Below are 25,824 nucleotides of genomic sequence, written 5' to 3'. Positions count from 1 at the left end.
GGCCTAGAGTTTGTTAATCACTTTGTGAGATAAAACAAGGAGAAAACGCTTGTCAAAGAGTCAGACACAGTTATTTGTAGCAGGTGCAAATGAAAACAGGCTAGGGATTCAGACTCCACCTTTGGACAGCACTGTGAATTAGAGGCATATTAATGAGGTACCATAGGTTTCCTCATACAGGACAAAAGTCAGTCATGTCTAGAAGAAGGAAACAAGTCCTCGAGGACCCCAACAGCTTTTAAGAGCCAAAGTCTGTTTCCAGGCATGCTTCTAAGGCCAGTAGCAACAATTCTCCAGTTAGAGGCAAACAAAGCAGCATCCTTAGCCAGAGATTTTGTTGAAACTTATGAGAACTAGGCTATGTAGATCACCAAGTGTAACATAACTGCCCTGAGGTCCCAACAAGTTGTTAGCAAGGTTTTTTGACACAGGACCAGCAAAGGAACATATCCACAAAAACGTATGGAGAATCAGGCAGGAGGGAAAAACTTAAAAGCATGTCCTGAGGAGCACTGTCATGCAGTTAGCCTGAAAGGACCCATAGAGATCTTTGTCACATCCTGGGATGTTCATCCTATTTCTCTAAAATAGAGCAAACTGGTAGTTTTTATAAGGAACACAAACCTGCTAAACTTGCTCCAAGAGTGCCCAAATCAGCAAACGGATCCAGTGTTTGGGGTTTAGGATGATGAGTGGGAGTGCTGTGGAGGGATCCTGTAGGACTGGTGGCAGCTGACTTACTTCCCACACCTAGGCCACCTTAAAGAAAAAGAAAAAAATTTAATTTTACATGGGCCCAACTCTCAGCCACACGGTGTCACAAGGGTGTGGTTGAAATTGGAGTGTACTGTTGTCAGGTTCCTGAGCAAAAGTCTCAACTCAACGTTGGTCCAGATTATTTACATACCCACTCACTACTAGGTTCAGCAACCAGAATGTTTCCTAGACTGCCTGCAGTGACAGAGTAATTTTGGCAAATGGATTTATTTTAAAAACTAAAAGCTTTGAGTTAGCTCTGAATAGCAGTTTTTGCTAGGACATACTTACTCTCCCTATATTGGGAAGAGTCATGCTATTACTTAGTGGCATCCTAGCTACGTATAGCACGTCCCAGGTCCATCTCTTGACTCCACGTTGGAATGAAACACAACTACATATCCCCTCAGCTAGCACCTTTCCCACTTCAGGCCCGGGTCCCCTGAAGAAGGAAACCAGGACTTCTACATTAGAAAGAGTTTGGCAGTCTCTTGCCAGATCCTTATCTGGATAACCGGGAGACCAGGACAACAGGCTCAGCATACCTGCTGCAGTTCAGACAAAAGTAACTAAAATCCTGTTTGAAGGTTTGTTGTATTAGTCAAAGTGCTAAGTAGCAGATAGTGGGAAACTGTTCTTTTCAGTCACTGGCAGTATCTTCCATCCGCCTCTGCTCTCTCAGTGCTCCTTAAAGGGTTTTCATCAAGCATCTTGAATTTGTGAGATACGTACCTGGTTTGCTCGGCCAGTCCCAAGCACCTGAAACATCTGGTTGAATGGAAACTGTTGGTGTGCTAGAAGCTAAGCAGAATGATTATATATAAATATCTCAAGGTAATAGAACAAAACCAATGCATTCAAGCTTCTAGGAAGAGCAGGGGGCAAGGGAGCAGAAGAGCTAGTACAATACTACCTCCATCTACTATTTGCTAATCAGAAATAAATGCTAAATTTGTAATGCTTGTAGTGGGGGAATTTATTTCTAATCTAATACTGTACAGAGGTAGGTGGGGAAGGACAGATTTATAGCGTTCACAGATTTGGTTGGAGGCTTTATACGCATATATATAAAAACCTTACCACCAGAATAATACATGGACTCATCTTTCTGAATATATCCCAACCCAAAAAATATTCTATACTTGAAAGGAGCAAGGTTGGAAAACATAGATAAACAAAAACACACACACATACACCAGAGAGAAAGCACAGTCTTTTCTTTAAGCCTGCATCAAATAAATTCTCCACATCTACACAGTTCACCCTGCCAGCATTTCATTATTCATAGGCAGTAGAGCACTGTAATTCAGTACCTCATCATGCTGGGATGCCATTTAAATTCCTTTCATTAATGCAGCCAGCTCCAAGTGTGACCAAAGCGTCTTATTCAGAGTTAATATCAGATACCCAAGTCTAGCAAAGCAATGATGTAAACAGTGCCAGCAGCATACTACTGCCCCTCTTTGTCATTTTGACTTTCCAGAGAGACTGTCCCACCCCAGGGACATGTTTTAGATTATCAGAAACAGATGAATTTGTATCCGAATGCGTTTCCATTACAGAAGGCTACAATATTACAGATTTGAAGTGGTGGTGGTGGGGAGGGGAATAGTAAAGGAAACAACTAAGGGATAGTATTTCAAACAAAGTAAGAGAAGAAAGAAGTCCAACAAAAAAAAAATCCTTGCCTTCTCTTCAAGTAAGAGCCAAATTTAACTGTGAATTTGGCCAGGATTACTATCAAATCTGAAAAAAAAGCAGATGCCCTTTGTCTAAAAGGACCAAAGGACCTGTTTTCCTTAGCACACTTAATAGGCTGTGCTCTATTTAGCTCAATTAATGGTAGTTTGGTTCAAATGAGACCTCATAACCACAGGGATAGGCAGGCAGATGTTCTTAGTGGTCTCTTTTCTTCATGTATACAAATGACTTATTAATTAAGTATAAGACACGAATATAATAATTCTCATCCTGCCACACTTCCGGTCATGAATATGCTTTAAATCTAGAGACAAAAAGCTATTTCCTGTTTAGCAGGGTTTCTGTGGTTTAGAGTCATTTCATGGTAAGCATCGGTTTGAACTTAATGGCTTCATCACAAAGCAGCATTTCATGTTTACTTCAATACACCAGAAGAGCCTCAGTTTCTCACCCATGTGAAAGGGATCACTGTGCACAGTTGGTGAAGGACTTCTTGTTGCTTGAAGGAAAGGATCACCAGTGACATTTGATGAACCAAGAAAGGAACCCAGGAGGTCCGGACCAGTTTGCTTAGGGCTACTTCCAAATGGGTCAAAGGCAGTTGCTGTAAACACATATTTGAGAAAAGTAATTCACTAACTTGTAAAGTGAATATGCTCCAGGGAAAAGAACAGCATGTGGAAAGGAAAACCTAATACCTGCCAATACCAAATAGGAGACAGCATGCCACTGGGGGAGAGAAAACTAGAAAGTACCAGTACTGTCCAGCCACATGCTAGGGGACCTAGAAAGCCACATGACAGAATCAACAAAAGTGTTGCTATGATTCTCTCTCTCATCCAGAGGAAGCAGCTGAATTTAGGAGCAGCCAAAGCTAAAATTTAGCCTTCAGACTCTAGGTTTCAACTTGCATGTGCTGCAGATACATAAACGGATGGTCAAGGACAGCCTGGGAGCTGGGAGAAGGGGCCCTGATGCTGCTTCTTGCCATCCTCTCAAGTGCTGAATGCAGTTCAAAATTATTCCAGGCCATCTAAAGTTATATACATCCCGGGACAAAGGCTGTCTTTCAGAAATAGCTTTAGAAAATAATTGGCGTCTTTCCTATGAAGCATTACTTGTTACCAAAAAAGAAAACCCTCATTCTCAGCCTCCATTTTTCATCAGTTTGTTTAGCCCGCTATCTTTCATGTAAAAAAAAAAAAAAACACAAAAAAATCCATAGAGTCACTCAAATTCTTATCTGTCAACAAGTTTAAGGTAAAGAGCATCTTAAATAGAGATGCAATATTTAATACTGTAAGACAGACAACACTTCGCTTCTGAGGATTGTATGTTAATAATGTTGTTCACTGCTTACGATACTTAATACATTACTAGTTTTCACTTATCTCCCAAGCTCTTATTCTGGTCAGTCTGGCCTCTGCAAAACAGCATCATACAACTCCCGTTGTTATGCCACTCAACAACGCTACCTAGAAGTCTTCTGATGCTATTGTTGCACCTCTGCCTTGTGGAGTACACGTCTATATAACCCCCCCCCTTCCCCTCCAACGGGAAGTTCTCAAAGGGAGTGTACAACATCCACAGCAAAAGTCAACCTTCTACATACAGAAGTGGCCCAATTTATTTTGCTGAAACTTGTATTCTTGTCCCATCTCCCCTGCCAACACTTTGTCTCCAACCCTCAATCGCCTCCTCTTCCCTCCCTTCACAAATCTCGTTATAATTAGATTATAACTATTCCCATCCTTTTCATTTCAAAAAACACCACAGGCGAATCTGGTGCTTGAGCGTACTACTAGATAAACCTCCCTAAGCCTGCATTGTGTTAAATTCTAGAAGAGGAAGGAAGAAGAGTCTTCAGAAATTGGCTTCAGGTTGTCCTGTGGTAGGTGCAACTGTTGTCAGCTGTAACATCTCTCAAGCCTGAGCCTCCTTAACATAATGAAAAAATTACTGTTTCTGTACAAGAAAGTTGACAAGCACTGCAAATGCTTTAAGTTAATAGTTGCTGAGAAGTTAAGCAAGTATCCTGTGCCCTTTGAATCAGATATGTGTTGACTACACATGTGGGTTCTTAAACCATAACATAAAGAATTAGGACAAACCAAACACAGAAAGGCTGTGCCGCTGAAGTATAGTACTTGGAGACCTGCTCTCTGATCAGGCCTTTGGCAAAATTGACCATCTACTTCAGAGACCCTTGGCAGAATCAGAACAACCTGGGTCCTGCTCTTGACCTTTTCATTTCCAAATTATTTTCACTTACCTTCCTCCTTTCACTTAACCCTCCAAAAGATGCCTGTCACTTTCTAATATCTATTCAACTACTCCTTCTGGCAGCCTGATTTCAATCCGTCTTTGAAGAAACAGAAGAAAGAAAAAATTTTCTCATACTGCCTACTTGTCTTCTGAAAGACCAAAAACAGCAGAAATGTGTAGCCAAATATCATATTCCAAGACTAGCATCTAGTTCCAATCATCCTGAAGTTTAAAAACAAAAAAAAAAAACCAAACAGAAAACCACACACATGCACTAGAGCCACACTGCTATGGGTCTACCAAAAACCCAAGAAGCTGGTGTGTGTGTATGTGCACGTGCATGTTGTTTGATGGGTGTTTTTTGTTTGTTTTTTAAATGAATGCATATTCTCCTCATATGCATTACTGGATACATCATGAGATCAAAACTGATGACCTCCATTGCCTATCAGCTTAAAGAACCAGCCCAGCATTTGGGTGACCCACACCAGAGGCTTTAAGGAACACACTAGATAGCGTAGTTTGTTCAAGAACAGAAACCAGGATTGTTAATTTCTGCCTCAGAGTAAAGGAGCTGGCTGAACACTTGGGATCCCTTGCAGCTCTTTGGTTCCATGGAATGAGTGCACCCAAAGAAGAAACCGATAGCCTAGAGGCGGCCTTTCAGGCAGGATTCTCACAGCACTTGCCCCAAGGCATGTACTAGGCATGCCCAGTATTACCTTCTCCTACCCTTGGGGATGGCGATGGGGATGCTGAAGCTGCAGAACGCCGAGGAGTTGACTGAACAGATCCGGTTCCCCCCATGTGAAAGACCTCCTCAGCAGCGGACTGTCCACTTTGTGCACTTGGCCCACCAACCCCAAACAAATCATTCAGCAAGTCTGAGTTAGAGGGGGCAGCAGTGGGCTGCGAGGGAAAATTCTTGCTCATAGGGCTACCATCTAGGCCCAGCAGGTCAACATCTTCAGGTGGGGGTGGTGCTGGAGGCTCCTGCTGCTTTTTGCTGTGTTTTGGTGTCCCATGAGGCTTGTCACCACTGGCATTACTGTGCTGACTGGAAAGGGACAAGAGTTCGTCATCTGACTGTTCGCTTTCCTCATGTACCAATGCTGCTCGATCCTCTGAGGTAGGGTGAGAGCTACTTTTGTCAGATTTCTGATCTAAATGATTAAAAATAAAATTAGTTAGCTGTCAGTTTTTTTCCAATCTCAAAGCTCCCATAAAGTCAGCTTACACACAGATCAAACAGTTACTGAGAATACCACAGCAACATTCATTAGATTTTAAAATAAGTCCTTCCCAAAGATTAATTTAAAGTCTTAGCTCGCCTATGTCGTAAGAAATTAGCTTTATTAATCAAGAAACACAGACAGAAGGTAATTGACTCTGCTCAAGCCTGAGGAACGAGTGAGCGTAAAGAGCACAGATGAGAACTGAACAAGTTTCTGGATCAAGACTGAGCATCCAGGATGCTCTCCAGTCATAGCTTAAAATCCAGGCAAAACAATAGCCACTTAAAAGGAGTAGTGCCATAAATCACCTTCCTGGTTTTGCATACAAGGATCTCTTATGCTGGGTTCCTATCTAACATGTCGTTAGTGCCAAAGGAGGAGCCTTGCATTAGGCTGCACCATGAGATTTTTAAAGGTATCCAGCGCTATTCAGTGGCCTTTCACACAGATACCCAGATCACGCTTTTATTCAATGTTTGACATTCTCATAGCATCTTATATGTAAATGCAGCATTAGAAAAAAGCAGCTCAAATTTATTTTCAGCATCGTGCAGGCCTAGAGTGAAACTTTACACTAGAACTATGCCAGTAATCATTGTCATATATAGCACAAGCAAGCAATATTTGAAAAGGACTTTGTAAGAAATTAACTTCCACTCAGTTGCAGCCTAAGGGTGTGACAGCAATCCACTCTGACTGAATTAAAGAGACATGTTACAATCAGATCCTTTGGCCTGTATGCTTTTGGGAGAGGAAAAAAGTTTTCCTAGTTCTAAATGGATTTTACTTTAAAGACCAAGTCCACGTACCTTGCCAGCTGAGAGATGAGAAGAACGCACTCTGTCCAACATTTCTTATGTTATCCTGAGGTGCATCAGTGGGGCCTTTACCTGCAGCACAGAGCATAAAGAAAAATCATACAAGAAGTCCAGCATGCAGTTAAACATCTAAGTTCAGCAAGTAAGCCCATGCAGCTCTTACCTGCCAAAGCAAGAGTATCCTGATGCTCTTGATGAGAGGAAAAGAGAATGCTTGGATTGATGTCTTTTGTTGTGAAGTTCTCCCATGGAGGAGTTAATTCAGTTTGTCTGTCAGCAGACTGTATTTCTATGTCCAGTATAACATGGAAGAGTTGTGGATATTTGTCTGGAGAATCACAAGCATCCAGTTCAGGTCTAAAAGGGAACAAGAGTTGTTCAGTTAAAAGTAAAGGTTGTTTCTGCAAAGCTAAATTAAGTCTTTTAAATATATGCATGCTTGCAGACTTTCATGTTTCAACTGTGAATATTCTCTTCAGCCTTCATAAGGCTTTCACATTTCAGGTTTGATTAATGTCCAGCTCAAAATACTCACTTGGTAAATTTTAGTGTGGTTGTTCCCAGTGCTATGAATCCAGTATGAAATTGAATTTGGAATATTTGTGTGTTGGTCATCTGGGGAAAAAAACAAAAAAAACCAAAACACAGAGCATCAGACTGAACAAACGCTTAAATTCATGAAATTAAAATATTAATATTTGTTTAAGATGTGCAGAGTTACTTAAGCCTACCTCTCTACCAGTTACTATATAGCTTATATACCTAGTTATAATTACGCTAATTCATTCAGCTTCTTTTAGAGAAAACAGAGCTTTTCCTTCTCAGACCCAAATATTTCTATTATCTGCCTTAAATTCTGCTCCTGCCTGCATAAAGCAGAGTGCCTTCTCATGAACATGCCCTCATCTCCTACTTGTCTTCATTTCTGGGATCTACTTGACATTTTAGCACCTACTTAAACATGTGAAACTGATATCTGTTTCTACTGAATACATTGGAGCAACAAGTTTGTAACCCAGGAACACAGATGACCATCCCACCTGCAGTGGAAGCTTCAGTATAGCATCAACTACACAGCAAACAGCACCAAAAAAACAAATCACTTGAGAAAGAATTTTAGTCATTCTGCAACTCAAACATTAGGGTTTCAGATATATCATCAGGAAAATTAGATTGGATGACTTGAGATTACTACAGTATCAGATCTAGCAGTTAACATGACAGTTTAAGAACGCAACCACCACAGCTGGCTACTAGGGTTCAGGAGCTGTTCTGCCGAAGCAGCCATGCAGCACCCATCTGTGGGGAGCAAATTGTGCCTCTTTGCCCCTAGAAGAAAAAAAAAAAAAAAGCTCTCCATGTCTCCATATACTGTGAGGGCTATTCTACAACAAGTAACATATACACGATGCAGTAGCGCTGGCTGGCTAAGTCATCTGAAGTTGAGCTGAAGATGCTTCTTTCATCTTCTTACAGTAGGTAGGTAGAGGATTTGATGGTGGTTTGCCCTGAGCTGGTTACTGCCAGGGGATTTCTGTCTTTTCATCAGCATCTTTCCATCAGCTGGAAGGATCCTGCACCCCCATCAGCAGACCCCATCTCCATAAAGATGCACCAGGGTCATCCTGGATTTCTCCAAATGCTGTTCCTTGTTTTCACTTGGCATTGTCCACATTTGGGCATGTCTACTGTCAAGTAAGGAAGTTTTCTGCATCACCAAGATGAGTGCCATGTGAAGTCTTAGACCCCATATTTACCCCCCCTCTCAGTTAGCTACATTTCTTCTACCATGCAAGAGAAGTTAGAGAAACCCATACTTTTGCTTGAAGGCGTCCCCCAATGGTTGATCTCATATGGTAGACAGAAACAACAACATCTCCATGTACAGTGGCTCCTAGCGGAATTAGGACTTTCCCTTCTTGTACACGGTATTCTCTTTAAAGGGAAGAGAAGGAGATCCATTGTTAAGCTCCCTTCCACATGCCAGTAACACCCAAAAGAATGTCAACATAAAAGCTATCATCTCATTCAGGTCAAGCAAACAGAAACAGCAAATGCCGCTCTGCTTAGTGTTAGTTTTAGTTGAAACAGAAACATTTCACAAAGGAAACTAGCATAATCCTGAACAGTCTCCGGGAAGGCATTCCAGTGCATGACATGATTTCAGACTTACTCTGGCAGTTTATTTTCAACACTAGGCACCAAGCTTCAATTAATATTTGCGCTCCATCACTTATCAGGCAGTGTAATAACGACTACAGCCAGCATAAATACTGGACGCATTACTGCAAAACCAACCCCACCCCTTTCTTTAACCTCCTAAGGACGGTAGAAGGTCACAGAAACTCACTTCATTCTTTCATATTCCTGGGAAGTGGTAAGGATTCTGGTTTCTCCACTGAGAATGTCACAGAAGGGTCGGCACCCATTTCGTTGCTTGTTGAAACAGGGGACTGGACTGAGGGTGACTGACTTGATCGTAAGTGGCTTGCAGTGAGGAATGATGGGCTTGTCTGCTATGAGATCACAAATGTATCCTATGTATCTGCAGACAGAAAAAGCCATTACTGAAACCTTCTCCCCAGATGACCAATTTTCATTCTATATTTGAAGAATACCCTGAAATGCAGTGAAAATGCTAGTCTTTCACAGTTCCAAAATTGGAGTTTTCATATACTCTAGCATACTTGCAGCTGGCACAAGATCTACATTCCTATTTGTGTTTAATTGCAAGAAAAAAGGGATCAAGAGGAAAGAAGTTAATCTTCAACCCAGAGCTAAAGGTTGTTTCTTTGCACCCTTTAGGGGAGAAGCTGCTGAGCAATGGTTTTCCTGGTTTACCAGTAGAAACTTATCTTCTATTTTACATGCACATAGTACACCAAGTATTTTGTCAGTCAGGTAACAAAGGATTATTATTACATATGTAACACTACATCTTTGGTTTGCTCTAGCAGGCAGTTCTTCCTCGGCTAAAGAAAATTGTAAGCAAGAGATTTTTTACAGTGCAAAACTTCTATAAAGATGAAGCTGACACAGAGAAGCCATGTTAACCACAGACTTCTCAGTTTTCCTGAGCTAGAGAACAAAGTTATTGTAATACTTTATTTTGTTCCTCCATTGCTATTACATCAGTGTGGGCAAAATGGAAGCAGCCATAAACATCAGTTAAGACCTGGCAAAGCCAAGTAACATGACTAGTATACAAGTCTGCTAATGCTAGAATAGGAATTCTGGAGTTTTCAGTTCATTGTCGCCTGCCAGAATCTTTACGTCAGTTTGGGTGGAGAGGCTGGAGTATGCAACATACCCCATACTCCAACATACAGTCTCCCATTTAAGTTAAAGGTGTTATTTCACAAAATCATGAAGTCATAGAATAATTTCAGTTAGAAGAGACCTCCAAAAGTCATCTGGTCCAGTTCTCTGCTCAAAGCAGGACCAACTTCAAAGCTGTCTCTAACCTCAGAATTTGATTGCGTTGCTCAGGGTAATACCCAGCCAAGCGCTGTGCATCTCCGATAGCGATTCCACAGAATCTGACCACTACTTTACTGAAGCCAGCAGTTTCACTTGTTTCAGTGGAACTAAATGAAACTTGAACGCATGTCTCAGACTAAGAGATAGGAACACATTGCCAAAACACATACTAAAAACTGTACGAATGTGTGTGTATGTTGAATATAGCTTGGCTACTTAGCATTTAACCAGTATACTCTACCTCCTGTGAGATGGCCAAAGTACAATTCCAGGTCTTTTCAAGTTCAGCAACTGCATAGCAGGGCCTGGATTAGAGAAGAGGTGACAGAAACAGAACATCGCACTGACCAGAACTGCTGAGGCTGCACGGCCATCCTGTTAAGGAAAGCGGAGGAAGGGAAGAAAAAGCATAGTGTCAGGGACATCTTTAAATTTCAGTAAAGCACCTCGTCCTTAAGTCATACAAAATAATTTTCCCAGAAAGCCTAGTAAGGAGACCACATGATATGGTGTTAGAAATTCTTCATTATCATTGTTTAATACCTGTGACTTCAGTTAGTTGCACTGATCTGGATTAAAACTAAGATGATATCCAGTGAGCAGCCAAAGCTGGGTAATGGTTTAGGCTTGGTTTGAATGCCCAGAAGTACATTTTGTCTATGAATGTCAGTGTTTCATGGATGCTCCCAAGCTGTCATACTGCAATTATTTCAAATATAGGCCCAGAACTAGCCACAGGGGTCAGATTACACCTGTCTCACAGCTCTAGGCAGCCATATAATAGAAATTTAACCTAGAGGGATTCACAGACAAAAGATTCAGCCCACGGCTCCCTCACCAGAACTGCTCCACAGTATCCAACCAACAGATTGCTCCTGAATAACCAGGTTTTCTGTAGGTGCTTGGTTGGGGGTGGAGTGGGGTGCTGGGGTTTAGGGGGTTTGTTTGTTTTGTTTCGAGTCAGATTGGTACAAAAGATCAAAAATACAGAAGGAACAAGAGAACCATAGTATCTCTCCAGTTGGGGAGTATACCCCAACTCTGGTGAGCCAAACTGTAAGAAAAAGCCCTTCCATCAGCTTCTGCCAACGTCCACTTAGTTTTGGATGCATGCTCACGGCACAGCAACGGGTACATGACAGCCTGCTCAGTTCTACCAGAGTGCCAGGCTGCACAGGTCATCTCCTGCTTCTCAGAGGATGGCAGAAGATCTCAGAAGTCATGATTGATATACCAAGAAGTGGGAAGTTCTTACTGGCTTATCAGTAGGTCAGGCACTTTCAGAAAGCCTGGAACATAAGTTACATACACCCTTACAATACCTTATTTTAGGCACCTTTTAAGCATTCCAGCTGTACTGTAGGGTTTGTCATACCACAGCTGAGCCCCAGTAACCTGCTGACCTAAGGTCAATAGGCTATCTGCCTTTAAGGTTTAGCCCTGCCTAACTGTCTCTGAAAAGAGTTTCTAGAAACAGTGCGCTTCTTCAGACTTAAAAAGTGTTAAAAAGGACTCCCTGCTCTTTACAGCATTATCCTGGCATTAATGCCTGAAGGACAGTGAAGGAATTTGATTCTTGAGCTAGACTTACAGGACTAGAGAAATCAAGTGTATGTTAGTCTCCTTTTGACTGGAAGCTTATCTTGGAGGAGCTAGCTGTACAACAAAAGGCAGAAACGGCCGGATTTGTACAGAAGGTTTATGCAGTTTGGAAGTGATCATTCCCCCTGTTTTTCAGTTTATGCTGATCAGGGCTGACAGCCTCCCAGAACTAAACAGAACTCTGCCTTTGGGTATTACTGTCAATATTAAAGGTTGCAGAGGCCAAATTAAAAGGTACTGATACAGAATCATACCATCTTCAAGCATCAGATATATATATCACATCGTACTGAAAAAACAGTAAGTAGGATTTAGCAAACAATTCAGCTATCATTCACAAGGAGGAACAGAAGGCAACTTGTCTCCTTCAGCCAGGTCTAACAAGCAGTCGTTACAAAGAGACTTTAAGAGTCTCAGTATCACAGTGAAATAGAATCCACAGCTAAAAAACAAAAAACACCCACAACACACAACCACATACACACAACACCAAGCAGCCACCTTCAGTCTAGAGGCTGTATTTTGTACTATGACTAGCAATAATATAGTGCAAAGCTGCTGCATGCTGGCAATCCTTATGGCTGGTTCTCAGCTGAGGCTCAAACCTTTTTGTTATTCTTCACCTCTACTAGTCCACTGCTAGAACTACTTTGATTTCTCTTCCTTTGCATTACCCCTTCACATTCAGGGTTAGATCTTCCACTAGCTGCAGATGGCAGGGTAAAAGAACCCCCTTTCTAGGGGGTCAGTTTTATTACACTTTTTCTTTTAGAATTTGTCACCATCCTTGTGCACAGGCTCAAGACATGCAACACAGAACATTAACCGATGATTCTTACATCTCAAAATCCAGTTACCTTCTGGTACTTACCATACAGTGGATGACACACACATTTTTGGGGTTCTGCTGTAGCCAGTTATGCATGTTCTTACAGACAGCATAGAGATTATGCAGGCTGGGCGCTTGTCTTACTGGCCAGCTACATTCAGATACCTACAGGAATCACATAGTGAAAACCAGCTTCATGAGAGCATTAAGTGAAGTATACTTTTACAAATGGTTTTTGCCAAGAAAGAGTACTTTTTTTTTTTTTAAACATTCTAGACTTTTGTATTTAATCTACTCCACCTCTTCTCATGTATAAGTCTGCTCCAAGACTTTCATGAATTATGAAGGGACAGACAAAAAAGAATTCACAGTTAAATAACATGATATTGATGTGTTGTCAATGACTATACATTTTTTAAAAGTTACATTCTAAGTCAGATTATCTTGAGTAACCTTTCATAATACTTGAGCCTTGCAGCAGCACATTGATTTCCATTATGTCCAAAGTCCTTGTATAACTAGTCCTTAAAAGCTATGGCTCCAATTTTCAAAGGATACTAAGCATCGGTTGTTCTCACTGATTTTGTGCAATAGGATTATTAAAAAAAAGTCTTTGCAGTCTCAAACAGTACATCAAATAGCCTTCTAGGGACATCATTTCATTTGTTTCTAATTGTCTTTTTTAAAAGGCATTTCTCACCAGAAAGAATTTAAAGGAGCATCACCACCAAACTTGTCCTTAAGGCAATTGTTTTTCTCTCTAAGCAGAATGCAAGTGTCAACTGAGAGAGATTTGGGGAGTGGAAATAGATCATTTGACTAGACATTCTTAAATAGCCATATGATTTCCGTACATGATCATGCCCTCTCTCAAAGAGAGGAAACGCTCCAAGTTTCATAAAAGTTGTCTTTAAGGTCCTCTCTTACATACGCCTATGTAACATTTTATAGCAGACACAGGAAGTCTGACTTCCACACAGAACCCCACCAAGGTCTGCCAACTAGTGCTGTGTCTCAAAGAACGACAGCAGCGATGTCCAGAGAGTACAGGAGCAGAGCAAGCACGCAGCACAGCGGCATCCTCCAAAGCATCCTTCCAGCTTCCAGACTTTCAGTTGGAGGATCTGTGCTTAATATTTGGGAGAATTTTTTTCTTCCATATATTTGTCTAATGGATTTTTGCACTCATGAACATTTCTGGTCTCCTCGACATCCTGAAATTCAGCTGTGTGTTTGGTAAACAAGTACTGGCTTCATACTGTGCGAGCTACCTAATAAGTGATTCCATGCTCACGTCCCTTATTTTGGATGGCAACGAACGACCATCTCCTATTTACTTTCTCTACAGCATTATTCCCATCCTCCAGTGTTTTCCCCATCTCAAGAGTTGTAGCCTATTTCATTGCTCCTGTTGTATACATTTGATTTTCTTTTACCTGTACCTTTTCTGTGCCTTTTTCAGGAAGGGCTGAGGGGGACAAAACACCACAAGGCTCAATATTCAGTAGCCCTCTGTGCAGAATACCCGATGTTAGCTTCTGACTCTACAGATCTGACAGTGTATGCACTGCTACAATTAATGATCACTGTAAATGGCTATTCTGAATTACAAACAGAGATCATAAATATTCATTCAAGTCTGTAACAGAGCAGGAGTGCCGATGGCATAAGTTTAAGATATAAGTGCATGCCCACTGTTTTATATTATCAGGCAGAAGTCTTCTCCTTCCAGCCTCAAATACTTTTGCATTATGCTTTTAGAGGCATAGGATCCACCCGCAGTTAGCCCACCAAAACACAATCCAGACCACAAGCAGCTGCTGGAATTAATATGACCAGTGACTCTAACTGAAGATCCTCTCAATAGGCCTCATGATAACACACTGTAGGGCATCTGGAAAAGCCATTATCACTTATCAAGTAAATAATATACATTTCCAAATAGTCCATAATTGTGCATTTACTTTGCTTTTAATTACACATGCGCCTGCTGGTTTGCAATTAGGAAATTAAATATGCATTATGTAGCATTTCATTTATTTCAAGTATAACCTCACCACCACTCATGAGAAGCAACATTACAGAAGAGTAAGAAGCATTCCTATAGAGCTTTTGAAATATGCAGCTAGCACTTGTTTTGTTTCAGTACTAGCACTAGGGCAATAAGAGCCAAGAATAGACCTATTGGGGACTCTGAAGTTTGGTTTTGTAATGCTACATTTGAGTCGTATGTATTTTATACTATTCACATTTTCTTCAGCAGGTGGGAGCTCTCCTCTCCTGCCTGGAGAGCCAAGTCAGTGAGGGAAGGAAAAGAACAGAATACAACAAGATTAGTGAGCAGCAGGTTTTTCTCCTCACACTTCCCTCCTTCTCCTCAATGGATCAGACATGTCAGGCCTCACACCTAGGGCTGCCTTCCCTCCTGACACAGCCATATCAGATGAGGCAAATGACCCAGCAGGCCATTGACTGTTACCACAAAGTGGCCTACTTTCATCTTGGAAAAAAGTTTTAAAGCAAGTAGGAATTAAAAGCCTTTCCATTCAAAGAACAAGTATGTGTCTCAATTTTGGTTCATCTGGCATCCTCTCAACCAAAGCAGAAAATACTCTTAATATGATTTCACCCCCTCGAGGTTGAACTTCTCATAATTGTTTCATATGACTGTCTGAACTCATGTATGCTGTTCTGCACATTATGTTTACCTGATAAATAGCTGGAGTCAGTATTAGACAACCCATAACCTGAAAGTACTATGTTTTATTGAAAGATGCATCATTTGTGTGTCAAGCTTACAAAGCACCAGGTCATGCTTAGAAAGTGACAAACTCATTTGTCAAGTGGTTTTGTAGGGTAGGAAATGGAAATGAAGTACAGGGGGTAGAGGCGCTGTGGAGTTACAGCCAGGTCAAGCAAAATACCAACAGAAGTTCAATGCTGGGCTATCAAGAGACGATCTGTCCTTCTCCTCCCGCTAGCAGCAGCAAGCCAAACTGAAGGTCCTTGACACCCTTAAATTAGTCTTTCCTGTTCATTTACCCATATTTTAAGTGATAGCTAGTTACTGATGGCCACTGCAAAACTTGCTTTGGGTGGTTACTGGTGATTAGAACAGGTGCTGAAAATAGATTCAGCTATACCTCAGACTAAAACAAAGCGAGACTTACGCAACATGAGATTTGCTTTCCATGACAGAGGGTCAAGCCAACAGTTGTTGCCTTTTTTGTTGAAGGCAACAGCGCCAAAAAAAACAAAACGAAAAACAAGAAAACCAAAAACCTCACACCACAACCACATTGCTTCCTTGTGGCAGAGGGAAAGGACAGGAAGTTTTCTGAAAGATTAAATCTAATCTTGCATTTCAACAGCAGTATTTCACACGAGATATCCTTTAAAAGCCTTTAATGAATCAGAGCCTCACAATGCTTCTGTATACTGTTCTGGTTTTAGAGAAGGAAACTCGGGCAGAGAGCGTAGGTAGCTTTCTAAAGTCATACAGTAGCAGAAGAGCCAAAACACACCTTAGATCTAGTTTCCAGTCCTGTGCTTTGCCTGCTAAGCACTCCAACACAACTGAAGGATCTTTCAGCATGAAAATAAGCTACCTTCTATTATTAATAATTTCTTTTGAGGCATGTTTGTTAGGCTCTGTGTCAGACATTCTTTAGAATTCCTGCTGAACCCTTGTCACCCCTCCAACCGTACTGATATAGCTGCAGGCTGCTTTACCTTGTGTCGCGGGAGCTGCCAGCACTGTAGTATCCGGAGTACTGCAGCCTCAGTAGTGATCCCATTTAATTTATGGGCACCCACCTAATGCATATGCATATACCTAGTCTGTATATTTACTCCTTCTGAAGCTCACCTCTGGAAGGGTGTGAGAAACTGAAGTGTTTGCTCCTTATTCTTCTAGCAGCTGTCTAGGAGCCAAAAGCAGCACAGGACCAGCTCTGTGCAATTCCACTTACTCTCACAGGCTCCCAATATAAGCATATACTCTGAACTTTCCAACACTAATTCCTGAAGTCCCAGACATCAGATAAAACCCAGAAAAGACTGTGGCAGCTTAGAAAACATTTATAACTCCTTCCCCTATTTCACTCTGCCACACTCAGGAAACACATACAGGAACTGCTACCTTGTTGCACAGGAAGATTGGGCGGACTTTAGAGGACTTCCAAGAAATTTCTCCCTGTTCTTGTTATACTGTCTGAACACACTCACCCTGTTATGAAACTTGGCACTGCGATAATACTTCGGTGATAAGTTGAAGACTGTGTAGTGGTCAGGATGTCTGGAATCCAAAAACGTCCGTACATCTTCAATGTGGTTCCTGAATCCCAGTTCAACACCTTCAGCCGGAAAAGACATCACTAGAAATGAAAGAAGAAGCTAGGCTGAGCGTGCGCCATAACATGTCTATGAACTTCTGAACCCTGGAACGCTACCAGTTTTATTTATGCCAAAAAGCAGTGCTTACCTATGATTCTTGAGGTAATGTATGAAATATCTAGCTCTCCCTTGGTGTAACTGAAAGACGACAAAGTCGGAGACAGGCATTATACACATGTTTATAGAAGGCATCTAATTACAAGAACCAACAGAACACTGTTTTCCCAAAGATCTACTTTTAACATAAGGAAAAAACGTTCTTAAGACAGATTCTTTGTACCATGTCTTGTCTTAAGAAAAAGGTCCAAATAATTTCCTGCAGACAATGACCTGGCCTTCCCTTTTGCATCCATCTGTATTAACTGGATGCAGAAGCTTTCAAAAAAGGTCCCTTTTGTCCCCCATTTTGTTATTAGTTGTTAGTGCCAGTTTTCAGGAGAAATCTCTATTTGGCAGCTACTTTGCAAATCCCTCAAAACCGCTGAGGTTTTGCCTTTCGCTCCATTTAATTTATTGTAGCCCCATATCACTCAGAGGCAGGTAGAGTGCCAAGTACAGCAGATATCACCAGAGATGACCAGAGCAAAGCCTGGTCATCAGGCTCAGCTCTTTTTTCAACTCAAAAGCTGGCTTCAGCAAAGGGAACAGTTAGAACAGCTAAACAGGAAGAATTAGGTTGCTCAGCAAGAGGAATTTTCTTGCGCAGAGCACCCAAGTGCTGAAATACAAAGAGAGCCAAATTTCGGTGACAAAACATTTATGTGTGGCTGAGTAGTAGGGGCGCCCCACAAGGGTAAATGAAAGAATTGGAGACTGGGTATTCCATTTTCATAGGGGAGGCCTTATCTAGATTTCAGGACGCCAATGTTCAGTTTTTATCAAGCTGGGAGTTTTACTTCGTTTTTTTCTGCTTCCTTGAGGCCAAATACCCAATTATGAGACAGAATTATAAAGTCACTTGTGATTTTCACCTCATTCTTTCATTAGTCATCTGGAAGTACAGTTTCCTTGTATTGCTCTAGTTAAGACAACAGCTCAGACCGGTACTTTGCAGCTACTGATTTCACCTGCATTATGTAGCTTCAGCTGTACTGTACCTGGCAACAGACTGCATGACCTTTGAAGATGTATCTTTCAGGGTGTCCTTCAGGTTATCCTTCAAATTGCTGAAGAGTCTCCCTGCTCCTCCTTTCACCATATCTAGCAAGCCTCCCCCATAGCTGGATTCCATGTCTGGTGATGAGGCACCTTCAATCATAACAAAACCAAACCCAACATCACTTATTTGGAACAAATCCATAGGGCAAACAAACCTACTGCTCCATTCAAACAGAACTACACCTGTCAAGCACAGTGCAAAAGCAGTTTTACTCATTAAAGTAGTGATTTTCCAGATGAGGAATGGCACGCTCTTGTCAGCTAGGCCACAGAAACCCTCAGAGATCCTCAGTGTTGTACATAGGTTGGGCATCTACTATCAGCACAGTCTCAACAGCCATTCAAGCTGTCTCATCCCATCCCAAACCCAAAGCAAGATCAGAGGGCAGTTACATTCAGCTCCTTAGTACACGTTTGCTAATCACAGACAAGATCAAATCAACAACTGCCTCCACAGGGGTAAGAGAGTCCTAGTACATACAACAGCTCTTCAGCATAACTGGCACGCCTACCAGTTTGAATGCAGCTAGGTGACTGAAGGTTGTCTTATGACTATCCATTTCTATGGATATTAAATAAATAGAGTGACTTTAAGTCATGTAAGCATACAGTTACATTTGCTTGAGGGGAAGAAGATAGAAGTTTGCTTTTTGGAGAGATGAAAGAAGAGCTGAAAAATTAAACTTTCTAGACGAAAAAGTGAGAAGCTTTCTGGATATTCTTACATTTGCAGCATTAGTGCAGGATTCAGCAAACTGGTAAGTCTAAAAGGGAGCAGGGCCTTGAAGATTACCTCTTTGGTAAGCTTTTTCTTCACAGCTTGAAATGTCAAAACTGCAAAGCCAATAGGAGACAAACAGACAGAGGAAGAGCAACTTCAAGTGTTATTTTGATGGAACATGATATTGTCTTCAAGTTGTTTACATTTTACACTTACAATAAAATAATTATTCCATGGTCTTAATCAAGACCTGATTTATTGTAGCCTTATTACAGTAGTGTTGTGTTTATAGCTTAAGTCATTCTTAAAAATGTAGAAATAAAATTGGATGTAGGCTTCAGTAGACATGCTTTTGTTTTATTGCAGAATTGAGTTGTTAGATATGAGCCTAATAAAATTATATTTTTAAATAATTATATTTTTAAATACTTATCTGTAAGTTAGGTTTTTGACTATTTAAATTATTTTCTGTTCACCAGGCCTCAACTATTTTGACCTTACTAAACTTTAGCTACATTACATTAATTATACGTTTGTTACCTCATTATATCAGATTAGTCTAAACGCTACTGCTTCAGTCTCATTAATTTTAAAAAGTCAACTCCTAGTTTATTTCAAGGCATGGATTAATTTTCAGAACAAATAAAGAACGGGTAAAGTGGGACATAACTGTCGCAGAGACTACTAGTTGTTCTTTATCTAGTAGAACAGATCAGCTGGAAGTTAGTTAAAATGAGAGCTGCATGATGTAGGAAAAAAGATCTAGATCATCCAGCATAACAAATTAACAAGCAACTTATGTAAATACATGCCACTCTAAGGTAGTCTTAGTAATCAAGACGACATCTGATATGAGTTGCCTTTCACAGAGCACCCAGAAAGTCTGAAGACATGTCCTGTTTTAGAGTAGTGGTTCCACTGCTTTGTAACAAAAGCCATACTGTAACAAAAGTCATTATTAGTTACCCAGGTATCTGGAAGAGTGAAATATTTGTCATGGCTAAGACAGGCTGGTGGCATTCCCAGTGCTCATTATGTATTTTTGGAAGCTTACAAAGAGGCCTTACAGATATAATTTCTTTAGTTCTATAGCATGTACATGAGTGGTATTAGATACACACTACTCCACTATGGCTCACAAAATCATCATTATCAGAATAAATATTCTGGGGGCATTAAGACTATCAAGAAACATGAAAAACTTGCGTAAAAAAAGTCTCTACTGATCTATTCTGTAATTACCAAACCCATTTCAATGGTATTCACTATTCCAAACCCAGAGTGAGCTATCAATAAATATAATAGCTATCTAAGCTGGGGTCTCCACTAGTAGAGTGAGCTATTTACCCCCCTGTACCCAAGGGGGGCTTAATGCATTGTGATGTGGTCATGATCCACATCATGTGATCCACGTGCAAAATTGATAAAAATCAGAGCCAGTGTCTTCTGCTGTCCATTGTGCTTGTAATAAGATCTAAAATGCTCTGCCAACTTCAAAACAGAAGTTGCCTTCTTAAGGCAGAGGAACATTTCCTTTATCCAAATCATTTCCAAGTATCTACTTCAAGAAGAAATCAAAGTAGCTTGTTGGCTTCAGAGTAGGGAATCAGTGTTTGATATCTTTTCAAATACTTCACTTTCATATTCCTCTGAGCTATAAGACCCAGGAGTGGAGGAAAGAAGTAATGTTCCAAAGACACTTTTAGTTTTGTAGGTCAAACTTTAGGAGAAAGGAAAGGAGCAAGATGGTAACTTGAAACAAGGAAGAGGGCAAGGGGATCAGAAGCCAACGGGTACTGGGCAACTTTTACATTTTCCATATTCTTAGAGCCTTTTTATTGTTATCCTAGAGCATTTTCAAAATCCCCCAAAACATGAGAGCAAAAAAGAGAGAAGAGAGGCAATGAGAATTTCATTATATTTTTAGGATTTAACATGAGGCAAATATTATTTATCGTAAAGGTATGGAAGAAGCTTATGACATACAGGCATTTGGCTGGTATACCAGGTGCAATAATTTGCTTAGTTATCTTTTTGCCAATGGATTAGAGTGGCATCACAGGGGCTGACAAAGATTGTCTTTCGCAGTTAGCAGGTAGGACACAGCTTCCACAGGCTGTTCACAGAGAAACAAAGTTTAACTTCATTCCAGAAATACTAAAGCTTCAAGATCAGGAGCAGCATGCAGCAGAGATGCCAACTGAAAACATATTCAAAGGCTCCTCTAATAAGCAGTGTCTCCTGCAAAGCATAGAGGTCACGCAAGTCCCAACATTGGAGCAGAAATGGTTAAAGCATTAACATACCAATCAGATAACATACATAGAAACCCATTGGAAAAAGAAAAGAGACTGGGAAAAAAATAGTAGTCTGCCCCTAAAGTTTCTGCCAAATCATACGCTTCCATACTAAGTCGCTTCTGTAAAGGGAGACCTTCAGAGCTACTGCAGACCTTTTGGAAGTATGGCTATGGTTCCCCCTGCTTCATGTAACAGTCAGCTGCAACAGGGCAGGGCTGTGACCAGCTTCCACGTAGCTCCTAGGGAAACCAGCCAGCTGGCCTAGCATCACTCACCACTGTTGTTGCCTATCTGTACACTGCTCTGAGAGCACTGTCTTGGCAGGTTTGCTTTTCTTGAACATATAAGCCCTGAGAAAATGGCAGTGGAGTCTTCCACCAAGCACGCTGGCCAGCCTGCGGAGGACTACATCCTACTCCCTAGTAAGAGAAATTAAAAACTCAGCAGAAACATGCTCCAACTGCACAGTCACCAGAACTTAGATCAGACTGAACACCACCACAACCCAACAACCAAACAAGCAACCACACACACACCATGAAGTACCCAGACGCACACCTCTGACCAATCCTCCTTTACAGCCCCTTTTAACAAACACCATTTCAATACCGCAAATGAGACGAGATATTAGTAATCCTTTTTTGCTTCCAATCACAATGCTGGACTACCACAGACACTCACTAAGTTTGAAGGAACGATCTCTTAATTGCTCCATCCTGGAGCCAGGAACAAAAGAGAAAATGCAGATAAGATTACCAACACTAGCCTGATCAGATTGAGTTGGTGGCATAACGGAATCTCCCTGTTCAGAAAGATCTTTTGTACAAGAGTCAGGGAGTAAATTCAGAAGACAGACATTGTGAGCTTCCTTAACACAAAGGCAATGGGCACATTTTGTATTAAAATGAAGCACAAGGCATGTGTTCCCCCCCCTCCCCAAACACACACACTCACTCTCCTTTCATCCCTTCCATCCCCACCAGGGACTGCATCCCACATGCCCATTTCCTTATGCTGCAACCAAAGCCAACATTAACACTCCCAAACTCCCACACAAACCACAACAGCATCTTCTGCTATGGCAGAAATAGGTGCTTGCAAGCTTGTCCGCATAAAAATACTTCACTGCAACTTAGCAGCATAGCATATTTGCAATTCTCAGAAATTTGCAACCATTCACAATTTTCAGCACATTAACACATAGCAATTAACTTTGTGTGCTAGAGTTGCTGTTTAGAAGTCTTGCTATGAATAAGTAGCTTTTATTTATATGAACTGCATCTTGCTCTTTATGCAAGAAGAATTCTTCATTAACTCAGTTACTGGGTATTCCTTGAAAGGCTTAGTGTGCTTCACAGATGTGCTTCTAACCTGTATTTATAGTCCAAGTTTTAGAGGGGTTGTTCACTAACTACAGATTTTTAGTTTCCTTATAAGGGAACCTCTGGTGTAGCAACTTTAATGCAGTATGTCTACTGCAGAGGACAGAGACAATACCTAAGACTGTTTCTCTTGAATAATTCTATTAGCTGATGGCAGCCATGAGCTTCTCATTGAAGCATTCCAAGTCAATGGAGCAGCATGGAGAAACGACAACTTCATCCCTTTGGTTGACAAGTTGAAGTTTACATTTGTTATGGCTCAATCTAGCTCAACGCATTTCTCATTCTGGAGTGCATATTCCCTTAATTATCCTGTCAGGCATATGTACCACTGCCCCCATGACTGTCCCAGCTGCTCCTCCTCCTAAAAACAAAAAAAAAAACAAAACCCCCCCCAAAACCTTATGTTTTTTCCTAGTGTATGCTAATATCTTCTGTAAGAAGGGCCTACCCTTTGTTCGTAATAAATCTCAAGCAGTCACTAAATAAAGCAACAACCTGTTGCACCTCCTTATAAAACTGAAATGTCATATACTAGCATTCCTGTCTCATCATCATGTGGAGACAAAGCAATCAATATAGAGCCAAAAGGTAGAAATTCTGCAGGTTTGGACAACTGAAGCAGCCTCTGCTGACAGCATTAGGCTTTTGCTGTACAGGACAGGAGTTGAAGAGCCTAGGAATTTTAATCCAAGCACTTAAACTCTCCTTGTTCTCTTGCTAATTATACACAGTATTAGGAAAAGAAGTATGAAGTCCAGCAAGAGAACCTCTCAGACTGCAGAGAGGCTACAACAAACGCTGCATCACTGTAGACATGTCCCACCGTAATGGGTGCATAGTTTTATAAGTTAAAAGTGCAATAGCTTGGGAAATCCAGAAAGATAAATTCCTGGACAGAAATGGTACCTTGCAGGGATGATCGAGTGTGAGTTGCATAGAGTACAGAAGTAGCAAGGCCACAACTTCAGATCTTAAGCTGTCTGGTCTGTTGTCTCCACATGAGCTGCTCACCAAAGATGCAGCCGTTATGGCACAGTAACATGAAGTGCTTTAGCAGTAAAGCTTTGGTGCATCAGCAGTTTGAAGAGTCTGATATTCATCGATATTTCCAGGTGAACCCTCTGTGATCTGTTCTCGTTTAGTACGATAAAACCAGTAAACTGTATGTATTAGCCAAATTGGGAAACTGATCTTCTGCACATTCACAAGAAACTCTCCATATCAAATAGGCCTGAGGGAGGGAGAAGGGAGATCTTTCCCTCCTCCCCCACCCCTGCAAAGGGCCACTCACCTTACCTGTTCTCGCTACATTCACACAAGTAGCATTTGTGCCTAGCATCAAAAGCAAAGATCCAAACTGAATTATTTTGAGGAAGACTGGGTTTCAGGGCTAGAGATGGCATCAAGGGTGAATGAGATGGGGCTGGCTGTGCAACTAGTCCAACACCGCATGCAGAGGTATGTTTCATGCTCTGGGCAGAGCACCATCCAGGCCATCCCCAAACCTCACAAATCAGTTCCCAAATTCCAGCTCTTCATGGAATGAAGGGGGAAGCGAGCTAGCATTTAGATGCACTTGTGTCTCAGTTTGATGTTTATGCTGATGAAGCAATACTTAGCTTGAGAGCATGGAGGTCAAAGCAAGAAGTCTAGAAATTCAAGATCAGGCAGTTAAATACTGAGTTTCAGCGACCACTTAACAAGAGTGAGCAAACCCTTTTTGCCTATAAAGGGCAGACATTAAACCATAGGGAAAGGAAGCAGGTTTACCTCAGTCTGCCCATACTATATGTAACAGTATCTTCAACGTCAGATCTTTTCTGCTGAAAGAACTACTGCCTGCACTTCTTTCAAAGAGAAGGAGAGAGGAAAGAGCTAAACCTTCCCTGTTCCTCAGCCAGCTCCTGTAGGAATAGGGGACACCATGGTTCTTCTCTAGAAAAGCATTAACCTTTTCTTCTCCTACCCTCCCAAAAATCAGCGCATACCTTCCATATGATGACAATCTGTTGCAGTGTACCTGCCGCCTGGTACAACTCGGCCCCTTGCAGAAAATAAAGGAAGCATTTAAATTAACTAAGCCACTTGCAGCCTGTAGAAAGGGCAATTTAGCATTAAGGAGATTCATATACACATGCCCTACTATACACAACTACCCTACTAGAAGCACAGAAATCACCTTAACTTGCCCTTTCTTAGGATGGCAGCATTTTAAAGAGGAACTCCCAGGGGTATGCTCTAGCATATCCTTCCACTGAGGGGGAAGGAAAAACAACTCACTTCCCTACACAGATAGATCGGGCATTTTATGCACTCATATGGCTGTGGCTCCTGCAAACTGATGTCAGTATATGTTTCAGTATAATGTAGCAAAGTAAAATGTGACTTGAAATCAGCACAAGAGCTATGGACCAATTCAGAAGAACCCAACTATGGAAGACTTCAATTCTCCTTTAAGCAAAAGCCATGGGAGGGTTCATTAAACATTCTCTTGAGAGTATTAAACATTCTTTTGAGTTCCATTTTTACAGGACAGTCTGACACTACGCTGAGAAAAACACTTGCCAGCTAACTGCATACATGTCCCAGCTTCCAGATTTCCAGAAGTTTTCAGCAGTTATCACCGATTCTCCCTCCCCATGAATAACTTCTAGGGTTTTTCCCCCCTCCTTTGTCTTTCCCCCATAGGCTATTACCGCAGCACAGTGTGAAACAGGACCCAAGAGAAGCAAGAACCTTTGGTGTAGGATATTCAGTGCCTTAGAAGAAAATTCTCCTAAGGGTTCACAAACTAAAAGAGGTTGAGCCTCTGAAGTTGCAACCTCAGCAACAATGCCGTAATTGTTTTTAAATGAACACTCAGCAAAAATTGATACTATTTACTCCTCTAACACCACAGTGTCCCTGCTTGCCAGATGAGGCACAGCATCAGCTTACATTCCTTGCACTCACATTCCTCCCAGCAAAGCCTGGAGGCAGGATGCGATTCCACAGCAGCTTTAAGGGATATAAAACCAGGCTGTCACAGCCCCATCATATTTACGAGGTTCAGCTCAGCATCACACAAGTGTCCAAGCAGGGCAGAAAGGAGAGAGAAGCAGCAGCAGCAACAGGGCTGGCACTCCTGCCACATTATTAGAGTACCCCCGTTTCACACTGAGGGGTGCATGTGTGCGGAA

The 25,824-nt window shown here is 41.4% G+C and overlaps 1 protein-coding gene across 4 annotated transcripts in view; it reads right to left on the bottom strand.

Moving 5' to 3' along the window:
* Positions 1–25,824, bottom strand: part of DNAJC6 (DnaJ heat shock protein family (Hsp40) member C6) — a 58,565-nt gene that overhangs the window by 5,715 nt on the left and 27,026 nt on the right. For 3 of the 4 annotated variants that reach the window (XM_068953453.1, XM_009688779.2, XM_068953452.1), the window contains exons 2-15: positions 18,179–18,329; positions 17,170–17,219; positions 16,914–17,062; positions 12,729–12,851; positions 10,497–10,630; positions 9,126–9,320; positions 8,593–8,710; positions 7,311–7,390; positions 6,939–7,132; positions 6,767–6,847; positions 5,445–5,885; positions 2,909–3,061; positions 1,489–1,557; positions 625–759 (exon numbers count right to left, since the gene is read on the bottom strand). In XM_068953453.1, coding sequence (XP_068809554.1) covers positions 625–759; positions 1,489–1,557; positions 2,909–3,061; positions 5,445–5,885; positions 6,767–6,847; positions 6,939–7,132; positions 7,311–7,390; positions 8,593–8,710; positions 9,126–9,320; positions 10,497–10,630; positions 12,729–12,851; positions 16,914–17,062; positions 17,170–17,219; positions 18,179–18,312 — 2,056 coding nt within the window. In that variant the 5' untranslated portion in view covers positions 18,313–18,329. Of the gene's footprint in view, positions 1–624; positions 760–1,488; positions 1,558–2,908; positions 3,062–5,444; positions 5,886–6,766; positions 6,848–6,938; positions 7,133–7,310; positions 7,391–8,592; positions 8,711–9,125; positions 9,321–10,496; positions 10,631–12,728; positions 12,852–16,913; positions 17,063–17,169; positions 17,220–18,178; positions 18,330–18,964; positions 19,027–25,824 lie in introns of those variants that run through there. The other variant, XM_009688788.2, reaches the window with a different exon arrangement.

This window comes from Struthio camelus, chromosome 8 (assembly GCF_040807025.1).
Source record: "Struthio camelus isolate bStrCam1 chromosome 8, bStrCam1.hap1, whole genome shotgun sequence".
In the NCBI taxonomy this organism is placed as follows: Eukaryota; Metazoa; Chordata; class Aves; order Struthioniformes; family Struthionidae; genus Struthio; species Struthio camelus.
Note: the sequence above shows the minus strand (reverse complement) of the source record. Positions and strands in the feature narration are given on the sequence as shown.